The sequence below is a fragment of the Calonectris borealis genome, chromosome 1 (genome assembly GCF_964195595.1).
Source record: "Calonectris borealis chromosome 1, bCalBor7.hap1.2, whole genome shotgun sequence".
NCBI lineage: Eukaryota > Metazoa > Chordata > Aves > Procellariiformes > Procellariidae > Calonectris > Calonectris borealis.
Window position 1 is genome coordinate 198,518,007 of NC_134312.1, and position 21,199 is coordinate 198,539,205.

General features: G+C 41.3%; 1 protein-coding gene across 1 annotated transcript in view; it reads left to right on the forward strand.

Moving 5' to 3' along the window:
- Positions 1-21,199, forward strand: part of ATP8A2 (ATPase phospholipid transporting 8A2) — a 213,470-nt gene that overhangs the window by 147,804 nt on the left and 44,467 nt on the right. Inside the window, exons 27-28 of the mRNA XM_075143130.1 lie at positions 6,377-6,560; positions 10,715-10,825. Coding sequence (XP_074999231.1) covers positions 6,377-6,560; positions 10,715-10,825 — 295 coding nt within the window. The remainder of the gene's footprint in view (positions 1-6,376; positions 6,561-10,714; positions 10,826-21,199) is intronic.

Consider the following 21,199-nt stretch of genomic DNA (forward strand, 5'->3'; position numbering starts at 1 on the left):
TGAATTCCTTTAGTGCTTTTTATGAACATAAAACTATCTATCAGTTCACTCAGCACTGTCTCCAAAGTTGTAAGTACTGCACCAGAGCTAGTCCCTGTGAAATTGTGGTTGTCAACAGGTGAAGGAGATTCGGAGCACTTGATAAATGAAAAGTGTTCAATGTAATGCACATTTTGAGTTGATACGATGTGTGTATGCTTTGGCTCACCCTTCTTCTGTGTGGGTCACTGCATCATGATAAGTCTATCCAAGATATCTCGGAGCATCATGACTGTAATTCAAGACTAGCCCTTGTTTGGATGATACATGGTTGAAATCTGCATCCTGGTGTGTGTCAGGAGAAATCGATGTGTAATTAAAAACTGCTAAATATGATGTCATGGTAACATTCCTTGCTTTCTGAGCATTACTTTTAGTGGTGTGTTAACTTATCTTGCTGCTTTTTCTGGGGACCAATGCATAGACTTAAATGTCAATATTATTGATAGCTCTCAGCGCTTTCTGGGCTGTCTCCCATCTCTGCCTTTTTCTGAAAATGAGGTCACTAAGCATTTTGAAGTACTAGTGTATTTTACGATAGAATAGGGTAAAATCATGTTCACTGCAATAAAGGTAGGCTCTTAAGGGCCTCTTGTGTTGCATTAACAAGGCATTTCAAGGAAGTAGAATATCAAATTAATGTTTCATGTTAAAGACATTAATGTCTTTGTGTTTAATCCCTGTTACAGCATGGAAGCAGAAGGAGGTAATACTTGAAACAGTTTCCTTCCTTGCCTTCCTCTTTTCACAAATGAACATTAAAAATTTCACAAATGAACAATAAAACATGGGTAGGAATATCTTAAGAGTATTTTTTATTGAATTGGGGGTGGGGGAAGTATGCAGTCTTCAACAGAAATGCTCTAGTCTCCTTGTTTTGGGGGAGTGGACCCACAAACAAAAAAATCCACACAAAAACCAACACATGTAGAGGGAACAGAGGAGTGCTGAGACTCAGTATCAAGCTGTACCTTGCTCAGGTGTAGAAGAGCTTGTGGGGCTGCCTTCCTTTCATGGCCTTGTAAGATGGTCTGGATATAAACTGGTCTTTTATAAATTACCCAATCTTTTTCTGCCTATGTCTTGTAGATAAATGGACTCCAATAAATTTTACTTATCTTGTTCTTTATTAATCATGTCTCTTTTCATATACAGTTGATAGTCTCAGTGTCTACTCTAGCAGGACCTTGTCTTTACTAGGTCCTTTAGACTTGAATGCAATAAATAAAACTAATCATTTTCTGAAATACTGCATTTTTATTTCCCATCTGTGGTTTTTGTCTGTATACTTTGAAGCATCTGCAATGATGCAGCTGTAGTTTAAGGGCCTGTGTGAGAAGTATTATTTACCGTTGCCATCAGTTGCTCTCATGCATCTGTAATTGTGCAATAAATACAGATATGCATGGGGACAGAATTAAGAAACTGTTTCTCGGTTTTTGCTGATAGTATCTTGTGGAGTGTAGCTGACCTATGTGACACAGAACTGGTTGTGCTGATTGTGTCCTTCTCATCTCATTTGTGACTGCAATCATCTTGATATATTAGATGGAGTCTGGGAATAAGAGGGATAGCTGCCTTGCCAGATTGCAAAAAGTGCAGTGAAGGAATTGACTGATTTAAATCAGTTGCAGTACATTAAAAATTGAACTTAAAGCTCTATTGCATTGCTTTGCTTGGTTAAAATGGATATTTCAATGTTTTGCTTCTACTTTTGAGGTTTTAAAAATTTTGCTACCAAAATGGGTTTCTAAATAAAATGTTTGATAATTATTTTTGAAAGCATCACCACTTCACTGTTTTTTTTGTTGGGGTTTTTTTTTGTGAAATCTTTCACTGAAAGATGACAGAGCTGATATGAATTTGTGAATTGCTCTGGTTATCCCATAAGTATTCCTGATGAAAAAAATTTAACTGGAAGATCCTCCATCTGTGCTGGAATTCTTTTCTTAAAGAAATAAAGTAAGCCTGAGCAAACCTTCCAGCAAAATGTTGAGTAGAATCATAGAATATTTCAAGTTGGAAGGGACCCATAAGGATCATAGAGTCCAATTCCCTGCTCCTCGCAGAACTACCTAAGACTAAACCATATGAGTAGAACTTTCCTGAACAGGCAAAACATATCAGGTAAGAAGTTGCTCATAAATGTGTGTACCCCGGCTAAAGAAGTAAATGCAGACTAAAGGTTTAAAGCTGTTGCGAGCTGATCTGCAGAAGTCAGCGGGAAGCCAGTTACAACATCCTCTATGGAAGCCAGCTGTGTTACTGTTCCATGCTGTGCCCTGTGCTATTTGTTTCATTAACTTTCTCTAAGTAGAAGAGGGACCTTAAAGTATTTACTGATAGTAACAATGTAGTACTGCATTATCTGAAAACTACTTACCCCTGCCTCCTTCCACAGTTTCCTTATGGATTTAAGTGACCTGAGGATGATTAGGTCCATGTCTTTCTGAGGGTCCCCGGCTCTGGGCTGCATTTCTCTTGCAGCTTCTTCCCAAGGTATAGTGCTTCGTGCCATCTCTTGCTTCCACCCATCTCATTACAGAGGAAGCAATATGATATCAAGGCACCAGTCATCTCATTCAGGATGGAAACTGCTTTCTGTATTAATCTGTTTAAAGATGCTGATAAAGACTAACCAGGTTTGAGACTGAAGAGAACCTACCAATTTTCTATATCAGCTTTTGCCCTCCCAAGAGCAAGGCTGCAGGAAGGAAGTCCCAGAGGTGGGCAAGCAGCAGGTCTGCTGTATGGCTGACACTTAACTTTATGCGTCCCTTCCGTCATCCATGAACACTCTTTATTGCACAGCCAAATGTTGAACACCTTTATAAATGCACAGTCCTGACCCCAGGCTCTCTGTAGCATGAGTAGGTTAAATCCAGATTCTCAGGGAAGCAGTTTGACAGGAATCTGAAGACTTGATCCTGTAGCTATAATGGTGGTATTTGAAACCTGACTCTTCCCCCGCCCTGTCCCGGGAGTATGTGTAAAAGAGAGAATCAGTCTAGACTAGGTTGATTGTATCTGTTGTCGAAGGTGCTTTTGAGCAGAGACAATAAAAATAACTTATGTATAAAGATATGTTCAGTGAACTCTCTTGAGTTGCGCTTTAAGAACCTTTGTAAGAAGCATTGCTGTCTGACCAGTGAATGAATACATAAGCAAGCAGAAGATTGTGATGCAACTGATGTTTTGCTCACACCTTAATTCTTATTTGGGTGTATATCAAGGCAAGGCTTACATCCTGATACTGCTGCAGTGAGCTCTGCAGTGAAAGCCAGGGATGTTCCACCAAATTATAATTGCCAATAGCTGCCTGTCGCTGCAAAATTTTTCTCCAGAGTAGCTAGTTCTTACTAGCACTTTTTACTTTGAACTTATTCATTTGTCTAGGAATCTTTGTTAACTTGGCTATTCCTCCTCCCCTTCGAGGATATCACCTGGGGGAAGCTGCAGGTTAATAGTGTCCTGCACTATAATCTTCCAATTACTCATGTAGACAGCCTATCAAATGTGCAGAAATGGACTGCAGCTCTGATCATCTGGCTAAGGGGATTAATGTCATCTCATGCAGCGTGTTGGTACCAAATAGATTACAAGGATCAGAAGAGGTTTGGAGGCTGAGAGTGTGAGTTGGGAGGGGTATAAAACCCCGCAAGAAATCAGTAGCCATCTCAATTTGCAACTTTTGTAGTTAATATACTGTGTGCAGCAGAAGGTGTTCAGTGGAGTTTGGGGCTGTACTTGATGGGGAGGTGTCAAAGAGGATGCTTGCTATAAAGTTTTTGTTTAGAATAAATGACTATAATCTAACACTTTGTGCTGAAATCTTCTCTTAGATTTAATCTTCGTAAACCAAGGGGAGAAATATTTTTGGTGTTGAAAGCATATATCTAGTGTTTCCTGTAGCTTTTTTAGTCTTACTAGGCATATAAAGATGTTAGTCTTTAACTGGGTGTTATATAACTGTGGGTATAATTAACTTTATTTGGTCAAGATAGTAAAAGCATACTCTGTGTACATTATGTAGTAGTTGATAAATGTGTTTATATTGGGGTGTTCCATTGATTTGACAAATAATAGGTCATTAATGTCAAAGTTGACTTAAAATCTGAAGCCACACCTACACTGCAGGCATAGAAGTGAATACAGGCTATATTAGCTTGCCTGACATGTCGCAGCTAAACTGCACTAGAACAAGCTCAAGCATCTCTGCCACACTCTGGTCATGTCTGAAGTGTCTGTAGACAAGCTGCTAGCTTAAAGTACAGAATCAGAGGTGCTGTTCACAGTCTGTCTTTTTCCATTCCCCTGTTACTTTAAGCATATTTAAAACCAGGGAACTTCTTGGCCATTTCTCTTGCCATGCAACTGAAAACTAAATGAATGCAAACTGGACTTCTGAGAGATGTGCCTGTCTGAAGAGGACGTTAGCAGATACGCACAGTGCTCAGCTGTAATGAAATAATCGCACGAGGGGACTGCCAAAAGTATATGGTCCTGTGCACTAGAGGTGCCCTTGGGGCTGGTAATGGGGGTCTGTGCACTTGTCAATCCCATTCCTCCAGAACTGGCTCCAAGTCCCTCCGGAGCTCCCATTTTATGGCTTGAAGTCCTTGTTGACTGCTTGCTCCATGCTTTAGTATTTTATCATGTGAAGATTGGGGGGTGGGGAAGAAGGGAGTGTGCACATGTGTATGTATGAAAGAGAAGTTAAAATTTGATGCAGACATATTCAGGGCTGCTTTATAATTATAAACTGACACCTTTCATGCACCATAGGTTGGTTAGTGTGTTAGGGTTTTGTGTTGGTTGTTAAACTGGGCCCTTACAGTGCCAAGTGGTGTTTCCATTGCCAAGTAGTTGAGTGCTTAATAAATCTATCCAATGGTATTAAGCAAATTTTATGGCCCAGTCAACTTCTTCCTGTTTTCAGTTTTTAGGAACAGGACAGCTGCTAGACTTTTCAGGTGGTTTAGTTTACATGTGAATTTTGAGCCCAGCAAATTTTTCGTAGGAACTCTTTCTCCCCCAATTAGTCATCAAGTTATTTTAAGAGGTGGTTGGCACTAAACAAAATCAAGGCCATAAAGCAAAATGCTGAACAAGATAACTCTGCTTTTTTTGATCAGCCGTAATACAGCTGGCTGTGTTAAAAGACTGTCTAAGTTGCTCCCACAGGATGCAGACTCTGGAAAAAATGCTATGTAAAAAAACTCTGTCTCCCCCATTCCCCAAGCTCCCCATTCTCCCCCTATTTTAATAGTAAAGCTTTTAGATATCAGTTACATTCTTTTTGTTGAGTGTTATGTGGCTGACTTGAGATGTGGAAAAGTTTTGTCTAAAGCTTTATTTAAGGGAATATAAAATAATTTGGAACTTTAACTAAAACTGATGGGGAAAGGAATTAGGGTTGTTTGTACAGATGGGGTTAGAATGGAAATATTTAATCTACATGTAGGTATTTCCAGAATACCTCATATGATTTGGTAACCTGATCCACCTTTTCTATGAAAAAAGGGCATTTTGGGTGTCTTACTCAATTTAGTAACCTAGTCCTGAGTATTTTTTCACTTCTCCCTGATTTAGACTAGTTCAACTCTACTGAATTCGATCAATTTTTATCGAACTGGAACTGATGTAAAATGAGAGAAGGATCAGGTTAAAGTAACTACCAATAAAACTGATCAGAATATTCAGATGTTACGGAGTCAGCCTTTTGGTTTTGAATTGGAATTGAGTAACATCATCACTGAAATCAGAGTTGCAAGGGAGAGGCCTTATTCTTTCTGATCCTAACTGTGTGGTCAGAGGTTGGAAAACGGGCTGGCAAGTGGGGAAGTAAGCTGGAGGACGGAATAAGGTAAGCCTGCAGTACCTTTTGCCAAACCACTGAAAATGTCTCTGATTTATTCTCTGAATGTATTAGTGGTCTTCCACCTCCTGGACAGAGATGCACTGTTGACAGCAGATAGGGAAGCCTGCACTGTTAATCTATAAGCCATGGTAGTTGAAGAGGTTCTCCAGTGTTCCCAATATAACATCACTGTGTATCAGGTTGGGGCTGGGGGAGGAAAAGCTTTAAAACCTTTCATATCTATTTGGTCTCTTTTGCATAAAATATGAGCCAGTAATGATAAATGTGAAATTATTTTTAAAGCTACTTTTTCCTTCTGAAATGATTTGGCGCAGGTTCTGAAGCCTAGTTGTTGAATAAAGAAACTTCCCAGCAACTGCCCTTTGATTACTTCTAAATGTAGATTACAGCTGTCCTTTTGGGAAAGGCATATAGCTCAGCATGTGAGAAACTGACACCTTTTTCTCTTCTTTTCAGAGTATCTCCTCTACAGAAGTCTGAAATAGTAGACATGGTCAAGAAACATGTCAATGCCATAACACTTGCCATTGGGGATGGTGCCAACGATGTAGGAATGATCCAGACGGCTCACGTTGGAGTGGGGATCAGTGGCAATGAGGGCATGCAGGCAACCAATTGCTCAGATTATGCTATCGCACAGGTCAGAGGCAAAAGAGAGCAACTGCCATGTCCTGTTGTCAGAGATGCGCCGTGTGGCCTTGTAGTGCTTGATGGCTTCTCCTAGCCTTCAAGCTAGGAGCATCTCTGCTTGTTTCCTTTTCAAGGCAGCTGTCTAGAATGGATACCTTGGATGTATTTTTGGGTTTCATTATTATGATTTTGTATTTTTCAGGGCAAAGCTGTGCAACATCTTGGTTCTTTAGTAATCAGGGAGACGCACTTTCTGTGATGCTTATGTTAATATGCTTTTAAGTGTAACTTAACTCTCTGGTGCAAGTTCTTTTCTCTTACTATGAGTAGGCATTATAACCAGGTGTGTAAAAGTTGGGCTGTTTGGAAATTCTTATCTTGAGGTGTCTCCTCCTTTTTTTTTTTAATTCCCCTCACCCGCATGATGTATCCAAGAATTGGTCACAGTTCTAGAGAGCTGGCCAGCATTTTCATTTTAGGTATGTTATTTTGAATGTTATTTGGGTGAGTGGTCCCAAACTACCCCATCAAATTCAGCACTGACTACTACAGGTAAAGAGGAGAGTAAAAAGCCTTTTTTGTTTTACTGCAGAAACCAAGATGTAAAATAAAGACTAAAAAAAGAAACATAAGAAAGGAGGTGCTTCAGTTGCTGGACATCCTCTGAATGCTATTTACAGCTGAGGTGCTCTGTGTATGTGTTTGAGACTGATCGCAGGGCAAGAACAGGTGGGGCTGACAGGAAGCAGAGAGGATGCACTGTCTTCTCAGTGATTTGTGAGCATCAGCTGATGTTGCCTTCTGGCAGCGTGTAGGCAGATTGGCTGTACCAAGTGATATGAAATCTTCTGATAGTTTCAGTAGAAGGTGGGGTTTTGAAAAGGCATGGATAATGCTATTGTTTGCATAGATAACTGCTTATTGTGTTAACCCTGCTGGGAAGCAAAGTGGCAGTCTTGTATTGCTGCTCTGTTCTGCGCTCTGATGAAGCCCCCTGCGTTTCAGGCTTGAATAACTAGACCTTTCACCAAATTTATCTTGAAAATTTTAGACTGTTTTATCAAGGGCTTACTCTGTCATAAACAGTAGTATATTCCAAATACATAGCATTATAGGAGCTACCATAATCGTAAAGTCTGTGGTATCTTGTAATGATTTTCTCATTTTTAACTTCTGTGGACTATATATTGCTTCTGCTGTGTAACTTAATTGAATGTTCTTTACTTAGACTGCCTCAGATCATTTATTACTTCCATTTTAATAAGTAAGCAATAAGCAGTGAGAGTTTTGTCCGTAGAGGGCCCTAACACTTAATTCCTTTTGTGTTAGTTGCAGTAATGTTAAATCTGAAGAAGGAATTCCATGTTCATGTGTTGCTTCTGCATTAACAAAAACCTTGTCTTTGGATTTAGTGTTAGAATGTAAAAGTCAGTTGCTCTTGGTTTAAATTCCAGTCAGGGAGTTACTGACAAAAGCAATGAATTTTCTTAGTTCAGTATGAGATAAAAGCTGGTCACACCAGCATAGAATTTTAACTTTAAAAAATCAGTAAAACACTGTGGAACTGTATTTTTTGTGATTGTGTAGAAGAACTTTGTGTTGATTAGAAAACATATAAAGGAATCCTTCTTGTAAAGGAGACTAATAGTGTATGGTAATACGTGTTTCAAAAAAAGTGTTCAAAAGAAAAACTTGATCTCCATGGGGTATATTAATTTCAGCGAAGACATATAACTCCCACTAAAGCATTACTGTATGTGCATGCCTTGAAGGCAGAGTATGTTCTTATTGAGTAATTTAAGACGACCACTATAATGTAGCATCTCATGTTCAAATGGTATTTCAAATGCAGTGGTGCCAGAAGTAGGCACTTACGGAAGAGAAAGTCTATATAGGCCTGTTCAGGATTCCAGGGGGAATCAAAGCATAAACCAAACAAAAATAAAAAGGCAACTTGTGTCTGACTCTACTCCAAATAGCTTCCACAGGGTGCAAGGAGCATCTGTTTGAATCATCCTTTTTCCTTGAAATGATATTGCACTGGTGATCCATATTTAGAGAATTTCCAAATCAAATGACCTAACTGTTTAGAGAGACAGTAGTAGAATTTAGTAACTTTTTTCCTCAGTAAAAGGCTTTCTCATGTTAATCCAGAGAGCATCTGGTGTCTAGGGACTGTGTCCTTTTCTTAACTAGGGCAACTTCTTTCTTAAACAAATGTTCGTGTTTCAGTTTTCTTCTTTGGAAAATTTGGCTTGCATTTTGCATGCATTTTCACTGTCTTAACCTCCCCCTTCTCTCACCCCCCCAACATGGCATCACCTCATCCTTTAGTCAAGATGGGGGGTATCTTTCTAAAAGATAATCTCTGTATAAAAAAAGTTATGCTACGGTTGATAGAGATGACTGAAAAATTACAGAAACTGTTTTGCAGGTAGGCTGGCCAGATGGTTTTAATGTTGCCTTCTGATTTAAAACTCCATAAATATAGTAGTGCCCAGAAAAGGGCAGTGTCTTAGTAGAGCCCTATCCCTACAGTCACTCAAGTATGCCAGTAGCTGTGCGTTAGCATGATTTCAGTGATCACCATCAAAACAAATTTAATTCCTTGCCACTTCTTAATGGGACTTTTCACCAGTGTGAGCAGGCTCAGAACTGCGTTTTTTAGGTTACTATCTCTTCCTTGGTGTGCTATGCAGTGCACTCATTTTCACAAGAGTACAGACAAGAGAACAATTAACGGTAGGATTTTTCCTTGCCTTAAGCTCCAGAAAAGACTACATCTGAGATGGTCACTCGTTAGACTCGGCAGAGAGAGAAGTTTTTAGGGTGTGTCTAGGTGTTTAGGGTGACTTGTCAGGACGTAGTGGCAAGTTTCCCATCACTGCTGATGTGTTTTGTTAGTGAATTTTGATGAGGAAAGCTGCATATTAACTGAGGCATTAGGTGTCCAGTAGGTCAGCTGCTCCCTTGTGAGTGTCCCACTTTCAATCCTAACTCAAGTTGGGCAGAGGCTGAACCGTGAAGCTTGGTTCACTTTCATATTCTCTCCTTCTTTCTTGCTGGCATATCCTAACAAATCTGAGTTGCTGATGCATGGGGGAGAGACTGTTCTTACAGGATTTGTGGTTCAGTGATTTCAGTGCTGGAAATCATGGGAGCAGAGCTATCTCATGACAGTCATTACTGTAGCTTTCAATTTCAAATTAGTTTTGGTTAAAATAAATTATGTAGAATCTAAATTTAGGAAGCCAAGCTTTTCCTATCAAGTCAGTTCGTGGAAAAGGAAGCAAAGCAAATGATGGTCTCACATGCTGAATGGTAAATCTAGTCACCAGTTTGAGCTGTCTGTAACTGGACAAAAGAGGAACGCTGCAGGCCATAAAAAAGTTCACTGACAAAGCCAAGACTAGAAAATTACACATTTCCTAGGCTGCGTTGTGAGACTGCTTCTATAAAAGTCCATTTTCAAAACTGCCAAATTGAGAAGCTGAATTTGAGCTGTATCTATCGTTCAAACTAGCATTAAAAGGTATCCTTTTTTACAAGATTCATTTATTTGCCCTTTTTGGCAAATGCTCCTTCTTTATACAATATTTTAGGTGCTTTGTATAACATGATTGCATACTTTCTGTGGGCTGAAAATGTTAATGAAGTATTCATTCTCTGTAAAAGACTCTATGTATCTTTTTCCACTGGTGTTTCCCCCTTGTGCATTTTATTTCAGTTCAAGACAGTTCTAATTACCAGACATTTCATTTAACACAGAGAAAGGAAATTCTGAACCTTATAAGCCCTCAAACACAGGTATCTTGTTTGACCATGAAGAGTACACATTTATATTCAATCCAAAAGGCTATATTATGTTAACCTTGTTTGATTTTGCTATCAGGATAGTAATACTAGTTGAAAGCTTCTTGCTGTTTAAAGCCAGTGAAGACCACTTAAAGTATTTACAGGAAAAGTCTTTTTTGTAGCAAAACCTCTAAATGTTTTTAAGTGTTGGTTTTTGCATGTATCTTCTGCTAAGCTATTTAAATATCGCGCTTGAAGAACAGCTTTCATAGCTGATCTGAGTGTTTTTTTTCTTGAGAGCAGGGGTTTACTTTAACCGATTTTTTTAAACAGTTCTTCATATATGTAAAAACTTGTTTTCTCTTTCAGTTTTCCTACTTGGAGAAGCTGCTGTTGGTCCATGGAGCTTGGAGTTACAATCGAGTTACTAAGTGCATACTATATTGCTTCTATAAGAATGTGGTTTTGTATATTATTGAGGTAAGAGCAACTAAATGGATGGGTCTTACTGGTGCTTACTCCTCAAATCATCTCTTAAAAAAAGAAAAACTCATCCAAATGGAATGAGCTAAAAGGACTGACATTTTTTTCCGTGTTTAACAACTTAAAATTCTGTTTCCTTTTTCAGATTAAGTTAGTTCATTCTTAATGTTTGCAAAAGGAAAACTGCAGGTTGCAGTACAATGAAGCCTTGGATATGAGATGTCAGGGACAAAGTTCATTCCTTCTGTGCAAATGTTCTTATTGAAAGCTGCTTTGTATTCATGGAAACATTTCAATTACAGCTTATATTTATAAAACTTGAATTTGAGGCTAAAATTAAAGCAAAAGTTCATCAGGAATCAGAAAGAACTCTATAGGCAAATAATAAACTAGGCAAAAACTAGAGCTGTTGCTTCCAAATTATAAAGACCATAGCTTAGCTGGAATTGAAATTAGTTTGCCTTGTTTTTTGGAAACAGAGGACATAATGTTGCCCTACGGTGCCCATGAAATTATAAAATTAATTAGGTTATTTGTTTTAATAATGTTTAAAATGTAACTAACTTTTGAAAAATTAATTGCCTGAAGATGTCAAGTAGTGAAACTGGATTTTAAAGAGGGCTGAATACTGTTATGAACGTTAATACATTGCATTTCAGCCTGCTTTAGACAGGAGTGTAGTTCTCATGCTTCAGGTTATAGTCTTGAATTAAAGAAGAATGAGGAAGCGATGTTTATCATGTGCTGTTGCCTAGTTAGAAACACACGAGGAACTTGAATGCAATGGATTGGTCACTTGAGTATCAAGTGGTCACTTGGTGCAGCAATTTCCACATTGTTCATCAGTTTTATTTATATGTCTATGTGTATATATTAGGTTTTCTGTTTCTTTCTACAGTTAAGCAGGCATGAATGAGGTTAACAGATAAGAAAATTAGAACATTTATAATTAGGCAGCTAGTTATATTGATTATGGGAGATAGTGGGTAAGTAATGTTTTACTATTCAGTGAAATATGAATATGGTCAGTATGTGTATACCTGACTCCCTCAGGGTCTGATCATCTTTTATGTATTATGTTAGGTTCTTAGGGAACAAATATTCTCCACTAAATTGCTCCATTTTTCCTGTGCTAACTATTTCTGAATTGGCTGTTGGCGGTTATAATTTCAATGCAGGTTAGTCTGTTTACTGCAAGATAGTTATAGGATACCATCAAAATAATGGCAGTGTTTTGCTATTGTGGGTGAGAGCAGGATAGTTGAGTGATTATATAGTATGCTAGATTTGTGAAATAGTACAAAGAGTTGATTTTTTTTCTAAATTTTAAGCATCCAAATCTTGACTGTGTTCCAACTCTTTAGCCAAATTCTCTGCCAAATATAAATCTATGTTCCTGAGATTTCACAGGTCTGTTCTTGCCCTGTGTAGAAGCCACCTTCACAGCTCTGAGACAGATTTACCACACTTATCAGATTTGGTTCATGTTTTACTTTCTGAAATAGTCCTTAATTTGACTTGGGCTGATCATAACACAGTTTTAAGTGTTGTTGGAGATGACAATAATATTCATTATTGTGAAAAAGAAATATAAATAATATAAAAAAGAACTATTCTAGTGGGTTTCTTACTGAGCATGGGAATTACTGGGGTTTTCCCTGAACTGTTCAGAAAATGCTTAACAGCTTCATGATTGCCTTCTAGGATTCTTTGCTCCATTTGAAAATTAGTTTTGAAAGTCCTGCTTCTCGCCCATGGTAGCAGTGTGTGTCTTTGCTTCATTTACTGTAGTCTGACAAGGGTCGTGAATGAGTGGTTTAGAGGCTGCCCAAAGAATCACCTGTCAAAGGTATTAGCAGAAAGTGATTTTAATAGAGATTTGTAAAGGTGCGACTTAACAGAGTTCGATGGCAAGGTTCACTCTATTACTCACTACACGGATGAAACATACAAAGAAAAATCATGTTATGTCTAAGGGTTTATCTCTTAAGGACTACATGTATTTAGCAGCAGTCTAGGGTTCATTCACAGTTTTAGCAGCACTTAATTATTAACTAATCATTAACAAACTTTTAGCAGCACCTAATCATTAACTAATTTAATATTTACGAACTAAGTGTTTGTAGAGTATACTACAATCATGACTTAATTACAGATTACTAATAATGCTTACTATTAGTTCACACACACACAGACAGAAATATGTATATAAATGTACAAAAGGTACCTGTTAAAAATTCACCTCGAGTTCGGTGAAGAAAGATTAACATAAAATGTCTTCGCATTTCTCAATGGGCGAGGGTTGAGCCTCGAGAAGTGAAGAGTTTCAGCCCAGGTCCCGTCCGATGACGAGCCTCCAAATATTGTTAGCTCAAGACGTTGCAAGCTCTGAGGGGCGTCTCATCTCAGAGGGAGATACAGGGTGCAGCCTGCTGTGATCCCGCGGAGCTCGAAGGGTCTCACTTAGGACTACCGATTATAGGTTTGCAAGATGATTGGCTTTAGTAATCTGTAATTTTCCATCCTGCCCACAGTCCCAGGTGATAATTACTAAAAATTCTGAAGGTTTTCAAGGTTTCAGTGTTGTTCTTCTGGACACCTGGGCCAGGCAGTAGGAGTACATTCCCAGCCTCAGCTATGCAGAGTTTCTGATACAGTCAAGGAGCGCTCAACTGCCAGACTCAGTACACCAAGGCCGAGGTCTTATGGAAATTTCTGAGATCAACAAGCAGCCTAGGAGTGGGGGGAAAATGCACCACCACCACAAGTAAACTAAGTTCCTGTTGTGGTTTAACCCAGGAGGCAGCCAAACACCACACTGCTGCTTGCTCACTCCCCCCTGCCCCAGTGGGATGGGGGAGAGAATCGGAAAAAAAAAGTAAAATTCATGGATTGAGAGAAAGACAGTTTAATAGAACAGAAAAGGAAGGGAAAATAATAATAATAATAATAATGGTAGAATATACAAAATAAGTGATGCACAATGCAATTGCTCACCACCCACCGACCAATGCCCAGCCAGTCCCCAAGCAGCGATTGCTGCTCCCCAGCCAGCTCCCCCCAGTTTATATACTGAGCATGACGTCATATGGTATGGAATATCCTTTTGGCCAGTTAGGTCAGCTGTCCTGGCTGTGCCCCCTCCCAGTTTCCTGTGCACCTGGCAGAGCATGGGAAGCTGAAAAGTCCTTGACAAGTGTAAACACTACTTAGCAACTACTAAAACATCAGTGTGTTATCAACATTCTTCTCAGTAAATCCCAAACACAGCACTATAGCAGCTACTAGGAAGAAAATTAACTCTGTCCTAGCTGAAACCAGGACAGTATCCACCCCTTATTCTATACCATTTATGTCATGCTGAGGTCTCACATTTTCCAACACATTCCAATCGCCTCCACTTTTCCTGTCTTTTGATATACATACACATATCATTCCTTTAGTCTATGGGCCATCCCTCTAAAATGTCCATTGAGTTCATTTAGTCCATGACTTGGGCTCATCTGTCATAAGAGTCTTTCAGGGCAGGAGAGGTGGTGTTGGATTGTTGCATCTTGAAGCCAGTTCTGGTTCCATTATTATTGCGCTTGTCTGGTTCTATCATCGTTGCACTTAGTTTGGTTTCATCAGAATTCATTAATCTGGGTCATTCTTACTGTAATAGCATTGATATGACATATAGCAACCACAGAAGTGATGACATACAGTATTATATAGCAATTAACATCAAACAATTCAGTTCATTGACTATGTTCACACAAAATCGAATCCCCTTGAGGTACACATCGGAATTCCCCATGCTTTCGCATCATCTACCAAGTGCACCCAGGTCCTTGAAGCAAAAGCAAATCCCATGAATGTGTTTTCCCTTGCCTGAGGCAGGAGCTAATCCAGACTGTCTTCCTCAGCATATTTTTTATGTGAACTACAGGGACTTTATCCCCTTCTACAGTACCTAAAAGTTTTGATTGGGCAGGGCCAGCTCAAGTGACAGATCCCCTAGTGTTGACTAACCAGGTGGCTTTTGCTAAATGTGTATCCCAATGCTTGAATGTCCCACCGCCCATGGCTCTCAGCGTTGTCTTTAGCAGTCCATTGTATCATTCGATTTTCCCAGAGGCTGGTGCATGATAGGGGATGTGATAGACCCACTCCATGCCATGCTCTTTGGCCCAGGTGTCTATGAGGGTGTTTCGGAAATGAGTCTTGTTGTCTAACTCAGTTCTTTCTGGGGTGCCATGACACCATAAGACTTGTTTTTCAAGGCCCAGGATATTGTTCCTGGCAGTGGCGTGGGGCACAGGATATGTTTCCAGCCACCCGGTGGTTGTTTCCATGGTGAGTACATGGCGCTTGCCTTGTCGGGTCTGTGGGAGTGTGATATAACCAATCTGCCAGGCCTCCCCATATGTGTATTTTAGCCATCGTCCTCCATATCAGAGAGGCTTTACTTGCTTGATTGCAGCGCGCGTTTCGCATTCATGGATAACCTAGGCAATAGTGTCCATGGTCAAGTCCACCCCTCGATCACGAGCCCATCTGTATGTTGCATCTCTTCCTTGATGGCCTGAGGTGTTATAGGCCCACCAAGTTATAAGTAATTCACCCTTATGTTGCCAGTCCAGATCTACCTGAGCCACTTCAGTCTTAGCAGCCTGATCCACCTGCTGGTTGTTTTGGTGTTCTTCAGTGGCCCAACTCTTGGGTACGTGAGCATCTACGTGACGTACTTTTACAGCCAGGTTCTCTACCCGGGCAGCAATACCTTGCCACAACGCAGCAGCCCAGATGGGTTTACCTCTGCGCTGCCAGCTGTTCTGCTTCCACTGCTGCAACCACCCCCACAGGGCATTTGCCACCATCCATGAGTCAGTATAGAGATAAAGCACTGGCCATTTTTCTCGTTCAGCAATGTCCAAGGCCAGCTGGATGGCTTTCACCTCTGCAAACTGACTCGATTCACCTTCTCCTTCAGCAGTTTCTGCAACTTGGCGTATAGGACTCCATACAGCAGCTTTCCACCTCCGATGCTTTCCCACAAGGCGAAAGGAATTGTTTTCTGGCAGTTTGTTATACAGTGGGGCCTCTTCAGCACGCGTCACCTCCTCCTCTGGGGATATTCCGAAATCTTTGCCTTCTGGCCAGTTCGTGATCACCTCCAAGATTCCTGGGCGACTGGGATTTCCTATTCGGGCCCGTTGTGTGATCAGTGCCACCCACTTACTCCACGTAGCATCGGTTGCATGATGTGTAGAGGGGACCCTCCCTTTGAACATCCAGCCCAGCACCGGCAGTCGGGGTGCCAGGAGGAGCTGTGCTTCAGTGCCAACCACTTCCAAAGCAGCTTGAACCCCTTCATATGCTGCCAATATCTCCTTCTCAGTTGGAGTGTAGCGGGCCTCGGATCCTCTGTATCCCCGACTCCAGAACCCTAAGGGTCGACCTCGAGTCTCCCCTGGTGCTTTCTGCCAGAGGCTCCAGGTAGGGCCATTCTCCCCGGCTGCGGTGTAGAGCACATTCTTCACATCTTGTCCTGCCCGGACTGGCCCAAAGGCTACTGCCTGAACTATGTCCTGTTTAACTTGTTCAAAGGCTTGTTGTTGCTCAGGGCCCCATTTGAAGTCGTTCTTCTTCCTGGTCACTTGATAGAGGGGGCTTACGATCAGACTGTAATTTGGAATATGCATTCTCCAAAAACCCACAACACCTAAGAAAGCTTGTGTTTCCTTTTTGCTAGTTGGTGGAGACATGGCTGTTGTTTTGTTGATCACATCTGTTGGGATCTGACGATGTCCATCTTGCCATTTTATTCCTAAAAACTGGATCTCCTGTGCAGGTCCCTTGACCTTACTTCGTTTTATCGCAAAGCTGGCCTTCAGAAGGATTTGGACTATTCTCTCCCCTTTCTCAAAAACTTCTTCTGCTGTGTTGCCCCACACGATGACGTCATCAATGTATTGCAGGTGTTCCGGAGCCTCACCCTGTTCCAGTGCGGTGTGGATCAGTCCATGGCAAATGGTAGGGCTGTGTTTCCACCCCTGGGGCAGTCGGTTCCAGGTGTACTGGACGTCCCTCCAAGTGAAAGCAGACTGTGGCCTCCACTCTGCCGCCAAAGGGTTTGAGAAGAACGCATTAGCGATACCAATGGTGGCGTACCACCTGGCTGCCTTTGACTCCAGTTCCTATTGGAGTTCTAGCGTGTCCGGCACAGCAGCACTCAGTGGCGGCGTGACTTCGTGCAGGCCATGGTAGTCTACTGTTAGTCTCCACTCTCCATTAGACTTTCGCACTGGCCATATGGGACTGTTAAAGGGTGAGCGAGTCTTGCTGATCACTCCTTGGGTCTCCAGTCGATGAATCAGCTCATGGATGGGAATCAGGGAATCTCGGTTGGTGCGGTATTGCCGCCGGTGCACGGTTGTGGTAGCGATTGGTACCTGTTGTTCTTCAACCCTCAGCAACCCCACAACAGAAGGGTCCTCTGAGAGACTGGGCAAGGTGGACAGCTGTTTAATTTCCTCTGTCTCCAGGGCAGCTATACCAAAAGCCCACCGGTACCCTTTTGGGTCCTTAAAATACCCTCTCCTGAGGAGTCTATGCCAAGGATGCTCAGAGCCTCTGGGCCAGTCACAATGGGGTGCTTCTGCCACTCCTTCCCGGTCAGGCTCACTTCGGCCTCCAATACAGTTAGGTCTTGGGATGCCCCTGTCACTCCAGAAATACAGATGGGTTCTGCCCCTTTATAGCCTGATGGCATCAGGGTACACTGGTGTCTATGGGAGCCTTATACTCCTGTGGCTCTGATGTGCCAGGCCATCAAATCCACACAGTCCAGTAAACCCGGTTGTCCCTTTCCTCCACCTGGCCGGAGGCAGGGCCCCTCTAGTCCTGGTCATCATATCTGCTATCCACTTCTTGTAAGTATGAATCAGAAGTCCCTTTATTAAGGTCGGAATTGGAATCAGCCTTTCTACTCTGTCTGGGGGACTGCTCACTGGAGACTGGAGCAGCAGTTTTCCTGGAAGAACCCCCTTTTGTGGTTGTTTTTCCTTGCAACTCATGTACCCGTGCCTGTAGGACTGAGGTAGGTTTTCCATCCCACTGCCTCATGTCCTTTCTGTGGTCATGCAGGTAAAACCACAGGGTGCCCCGTGGTGTGTATCCATGATATCTTCTCTCCTGAGCAGAGGGACACCTAATGGCTGAGGTACTGGTCTGTACAGGTGGGGAGTAGGACATATCAAATGTTGTATGGCTAATTTAGGCCTTCCCATGTGAGCAGCTGTGGAAGGGGTTGAAGACAGGTGAAGGCCTCTGGGACCTCCAGCCTGATGTAGCTTAATCATATTACCATAAGGAGGAATTTTATTAGCCAGAGATACCACTATATGATAAATAAAATGCAAGTCTGCTCCAAAAATGTGAGGTCAGATGTTCTCTTCACTGTATTAGTCTGTGTTTATTTTTTTTCTGCATACTGTACTGAGGCAAATGAGCTTTTATGTCTCCTGGTGTCCATGACTAAGGATGGGAGTCAGTTGCATCTAACACCTACACTGAAAAATGTGTAATGAGCTTCAGCCCTGTTCCTCGGTTATCTCTCTGTGCTCATGCTGCATAGAAGTTGGGAGCAAGTTTAAGGCTTAAGGGAGGTGAAGTGACAGAAGAAATCTTGTAGACCTGCAGCAATGGGAAGAGCTCAATTTGGTTTTAGTTCCCCTGGTGAGTTTGCTTTAGTAGTGGCCTTAAGGAGTTTCCCCTCCAAAACTGTATAAAACTAGCCAAATTACCTGGAAACTGAAGAGACACCAGTTTTGGTATCCTAGGGGTGCAGGGGAGAGAAAGAAGAGGTCTCCAATTCCCTTCTTAGCTTTACACAAAGAACGCTGAGCTGTTTTGTATTTCTGCTGTGAGGCTCAGGAGCGCTGATCAGTTTGTGGTACAGAGTGATGCTCATGAAAGGGAAGCTTCATGAGGGAATAAATCCTTCAGCTTGAGAGAATGGTAGTTGAGTGCCCAGCACTCCTGTGCTGTTGCTTGTACATATGGTACATTTCTGATTGTTTCCCAGTGCTCTGGACAAGTTTAATATTTACCCGTACTTCCTGCTTGGATGTGTTGTGTATGGGGAATATTCTTTTAGCGTTGTAATGAAACAGGGATTTGAACTTGAACTACTTTCTAAGTTAATCTTCTAAAGGATTGTACTGAGTAAATATTTATAGAGTTGAATCAAAAAGCACATCGGTCAATATGACTGTCGTTATACCTTTGTTACTGTATCTGTTTTATTTCAATGAAGCTTTAACACCTGAGGAATAACTATAGTAAGTCTTACATAAATGAGTTTTGCAGCTGTGAAGCACTGGGGCTCATCATAACTTTTATTCCCTGATACTTTCCTAATATCAGGGAGAAATAAGAGATGGTACTCAGGCTTAGCACATAGACCATCCGGACACAACTTGCAGAGGCATACATTAAGATTAAACTTAAGTTAATTAAACAATGATAAATGCTTGAGGAGAACATATTCCTGTCTTCTTTCCTAGCATGCCAACATTGGTATATTAAAACCCCTAATACACTTAGAAGCTCATCTTGATACCAATCACTCTACACCAGGAAGATCCAAACTGTGGCATCTCTGAAACATTAAATTTCATCAGCTTTCCTTCAGTTTCTGGGAAAAGTGGTAATTAAAATACAGGATTTGAGATTTGGTGGGAAGTGTGCCCAGGTGGCTGGCATCATGGGCTTTACTCATAAGAGATGTTGGTGGGTTAAGGCTGGTGCTTACCTTCCTGCAATGGCTGATTCTTTGTGGAGAGACAGAGGCCCCAGGAACTGTGTTTTCAGCTGCTTTGACAATGACTAAAATATGTGCCCATATTGGGACAATTTCATGCAGCTAGAGAGCTAATATAGCAGAAGGCAGGCCTTGTAGTGTAGTGATTGCAGGGGAAATGGAGGTAAGAGTGTATTTTCCCTCTTCCTTGATTAGGCCTTCCTAATATTTTTTTTTAAGAGGTGAATTTTAAGTCATCAAAGTGGTAAAGCTCAGGGAAGTCTGAGAAGATTTTGGTTTGGCTTAACAGCCGGAAACTCGATGTTGCTCTCCTTTCTCTGACCTGATCTCTCTTTCCTATTGCATTTCTTCATCGTTGTCCTCCTGCTATTCTCTTAATTTCCCCCCTTGATTTTTGAAAATACAAAACTCAGTGAAAAATAAATCAAAAGCAGAAAGACAAGTGGGTCCTGGAAATTCAAGTCCTTTTGATGTGATTCTTAGCCTGATTCTTGAGCCTTTGCATATCACTGCTGCCAAGGTGCTTCAGCGTGTAAAGTTGGGATTCCCTCGCTTATGGTCTCATTTACTAGCAGAGGGGTGCAGAATCAAGTCTTTCCGTCCACAGAGCTAGTTGATAGATGAATTGCTGCCGCTTCCCCACTCTGACTGGCCCTGCTGGGTCTGTCCTAACAGTGGCAAGGGAATCTACACAGAAAGTTACCAAGATGGCTGTGGGGATGAAATGCAAATATAATGCCCTCTCTTTGGTGTCCATTCCTGTATTTCCCATGTCTGGCTGCAGCAGCAGTGTGTACTAAAGCTGTTACTGAGGAAAGCCAATCGTTCAGCATCATCCTGAAGCAGCAAGTCAGCGACAGGGTTTTGGCTTTTAAAGATTTGACAGACAAATACCTGGGCATTATTAAAAAACACCATCTCATTCAATTATTTATGTAGTTGGCTTTAAACTGAGTAGTGAAACAAAAGATCTGTTTCACATCTGTTGAGCAGATATAGTTCACTGGAGATGATATAAAGTTGTCCTGATGACATCAGAGCTTTGAAATATAGCTGATTGCAAATGTAAGAGAGTACAGGAATGTTGCTTTCATGTCATGCTTGGAGAAGTAGAAACACAGGAAGATCAAAGGTGGTATCAGAAATACCAGGTAAGAGTTCAAGGCATTTGGGAATGGTTCTGTAGAAACAGTAGCATGGAAGATAGCTTTCAGGCCAAAACAGTGTGCAGGAAAAATGTGCTCAATACTTCACTGGAGCATGTTGTTTATCTGAAATGTACTTAATATGAAGTGCTCTCATATTATATATTGCAGAATGAGTGTGTGTGTGGGAAATAGATGGTCCCTGTGTCAAGGTCTGGCAGTGTAGGGTCATGACGGAGAAATGAATGGCAAGTGGGAAGGGGAGAGTATAGTGTAAATACCTGATGCTGCATTATTTTCTTTTCTGCCTTAAGAATCCAGAGATAAGTTGTAAGCCGAGATTGGAAAGCTGTTTCTTTGTGGAGGCTGAGAGGGAAGTTTTATACCTGAGCAGTGTTAAACAAACAAGATAAATGT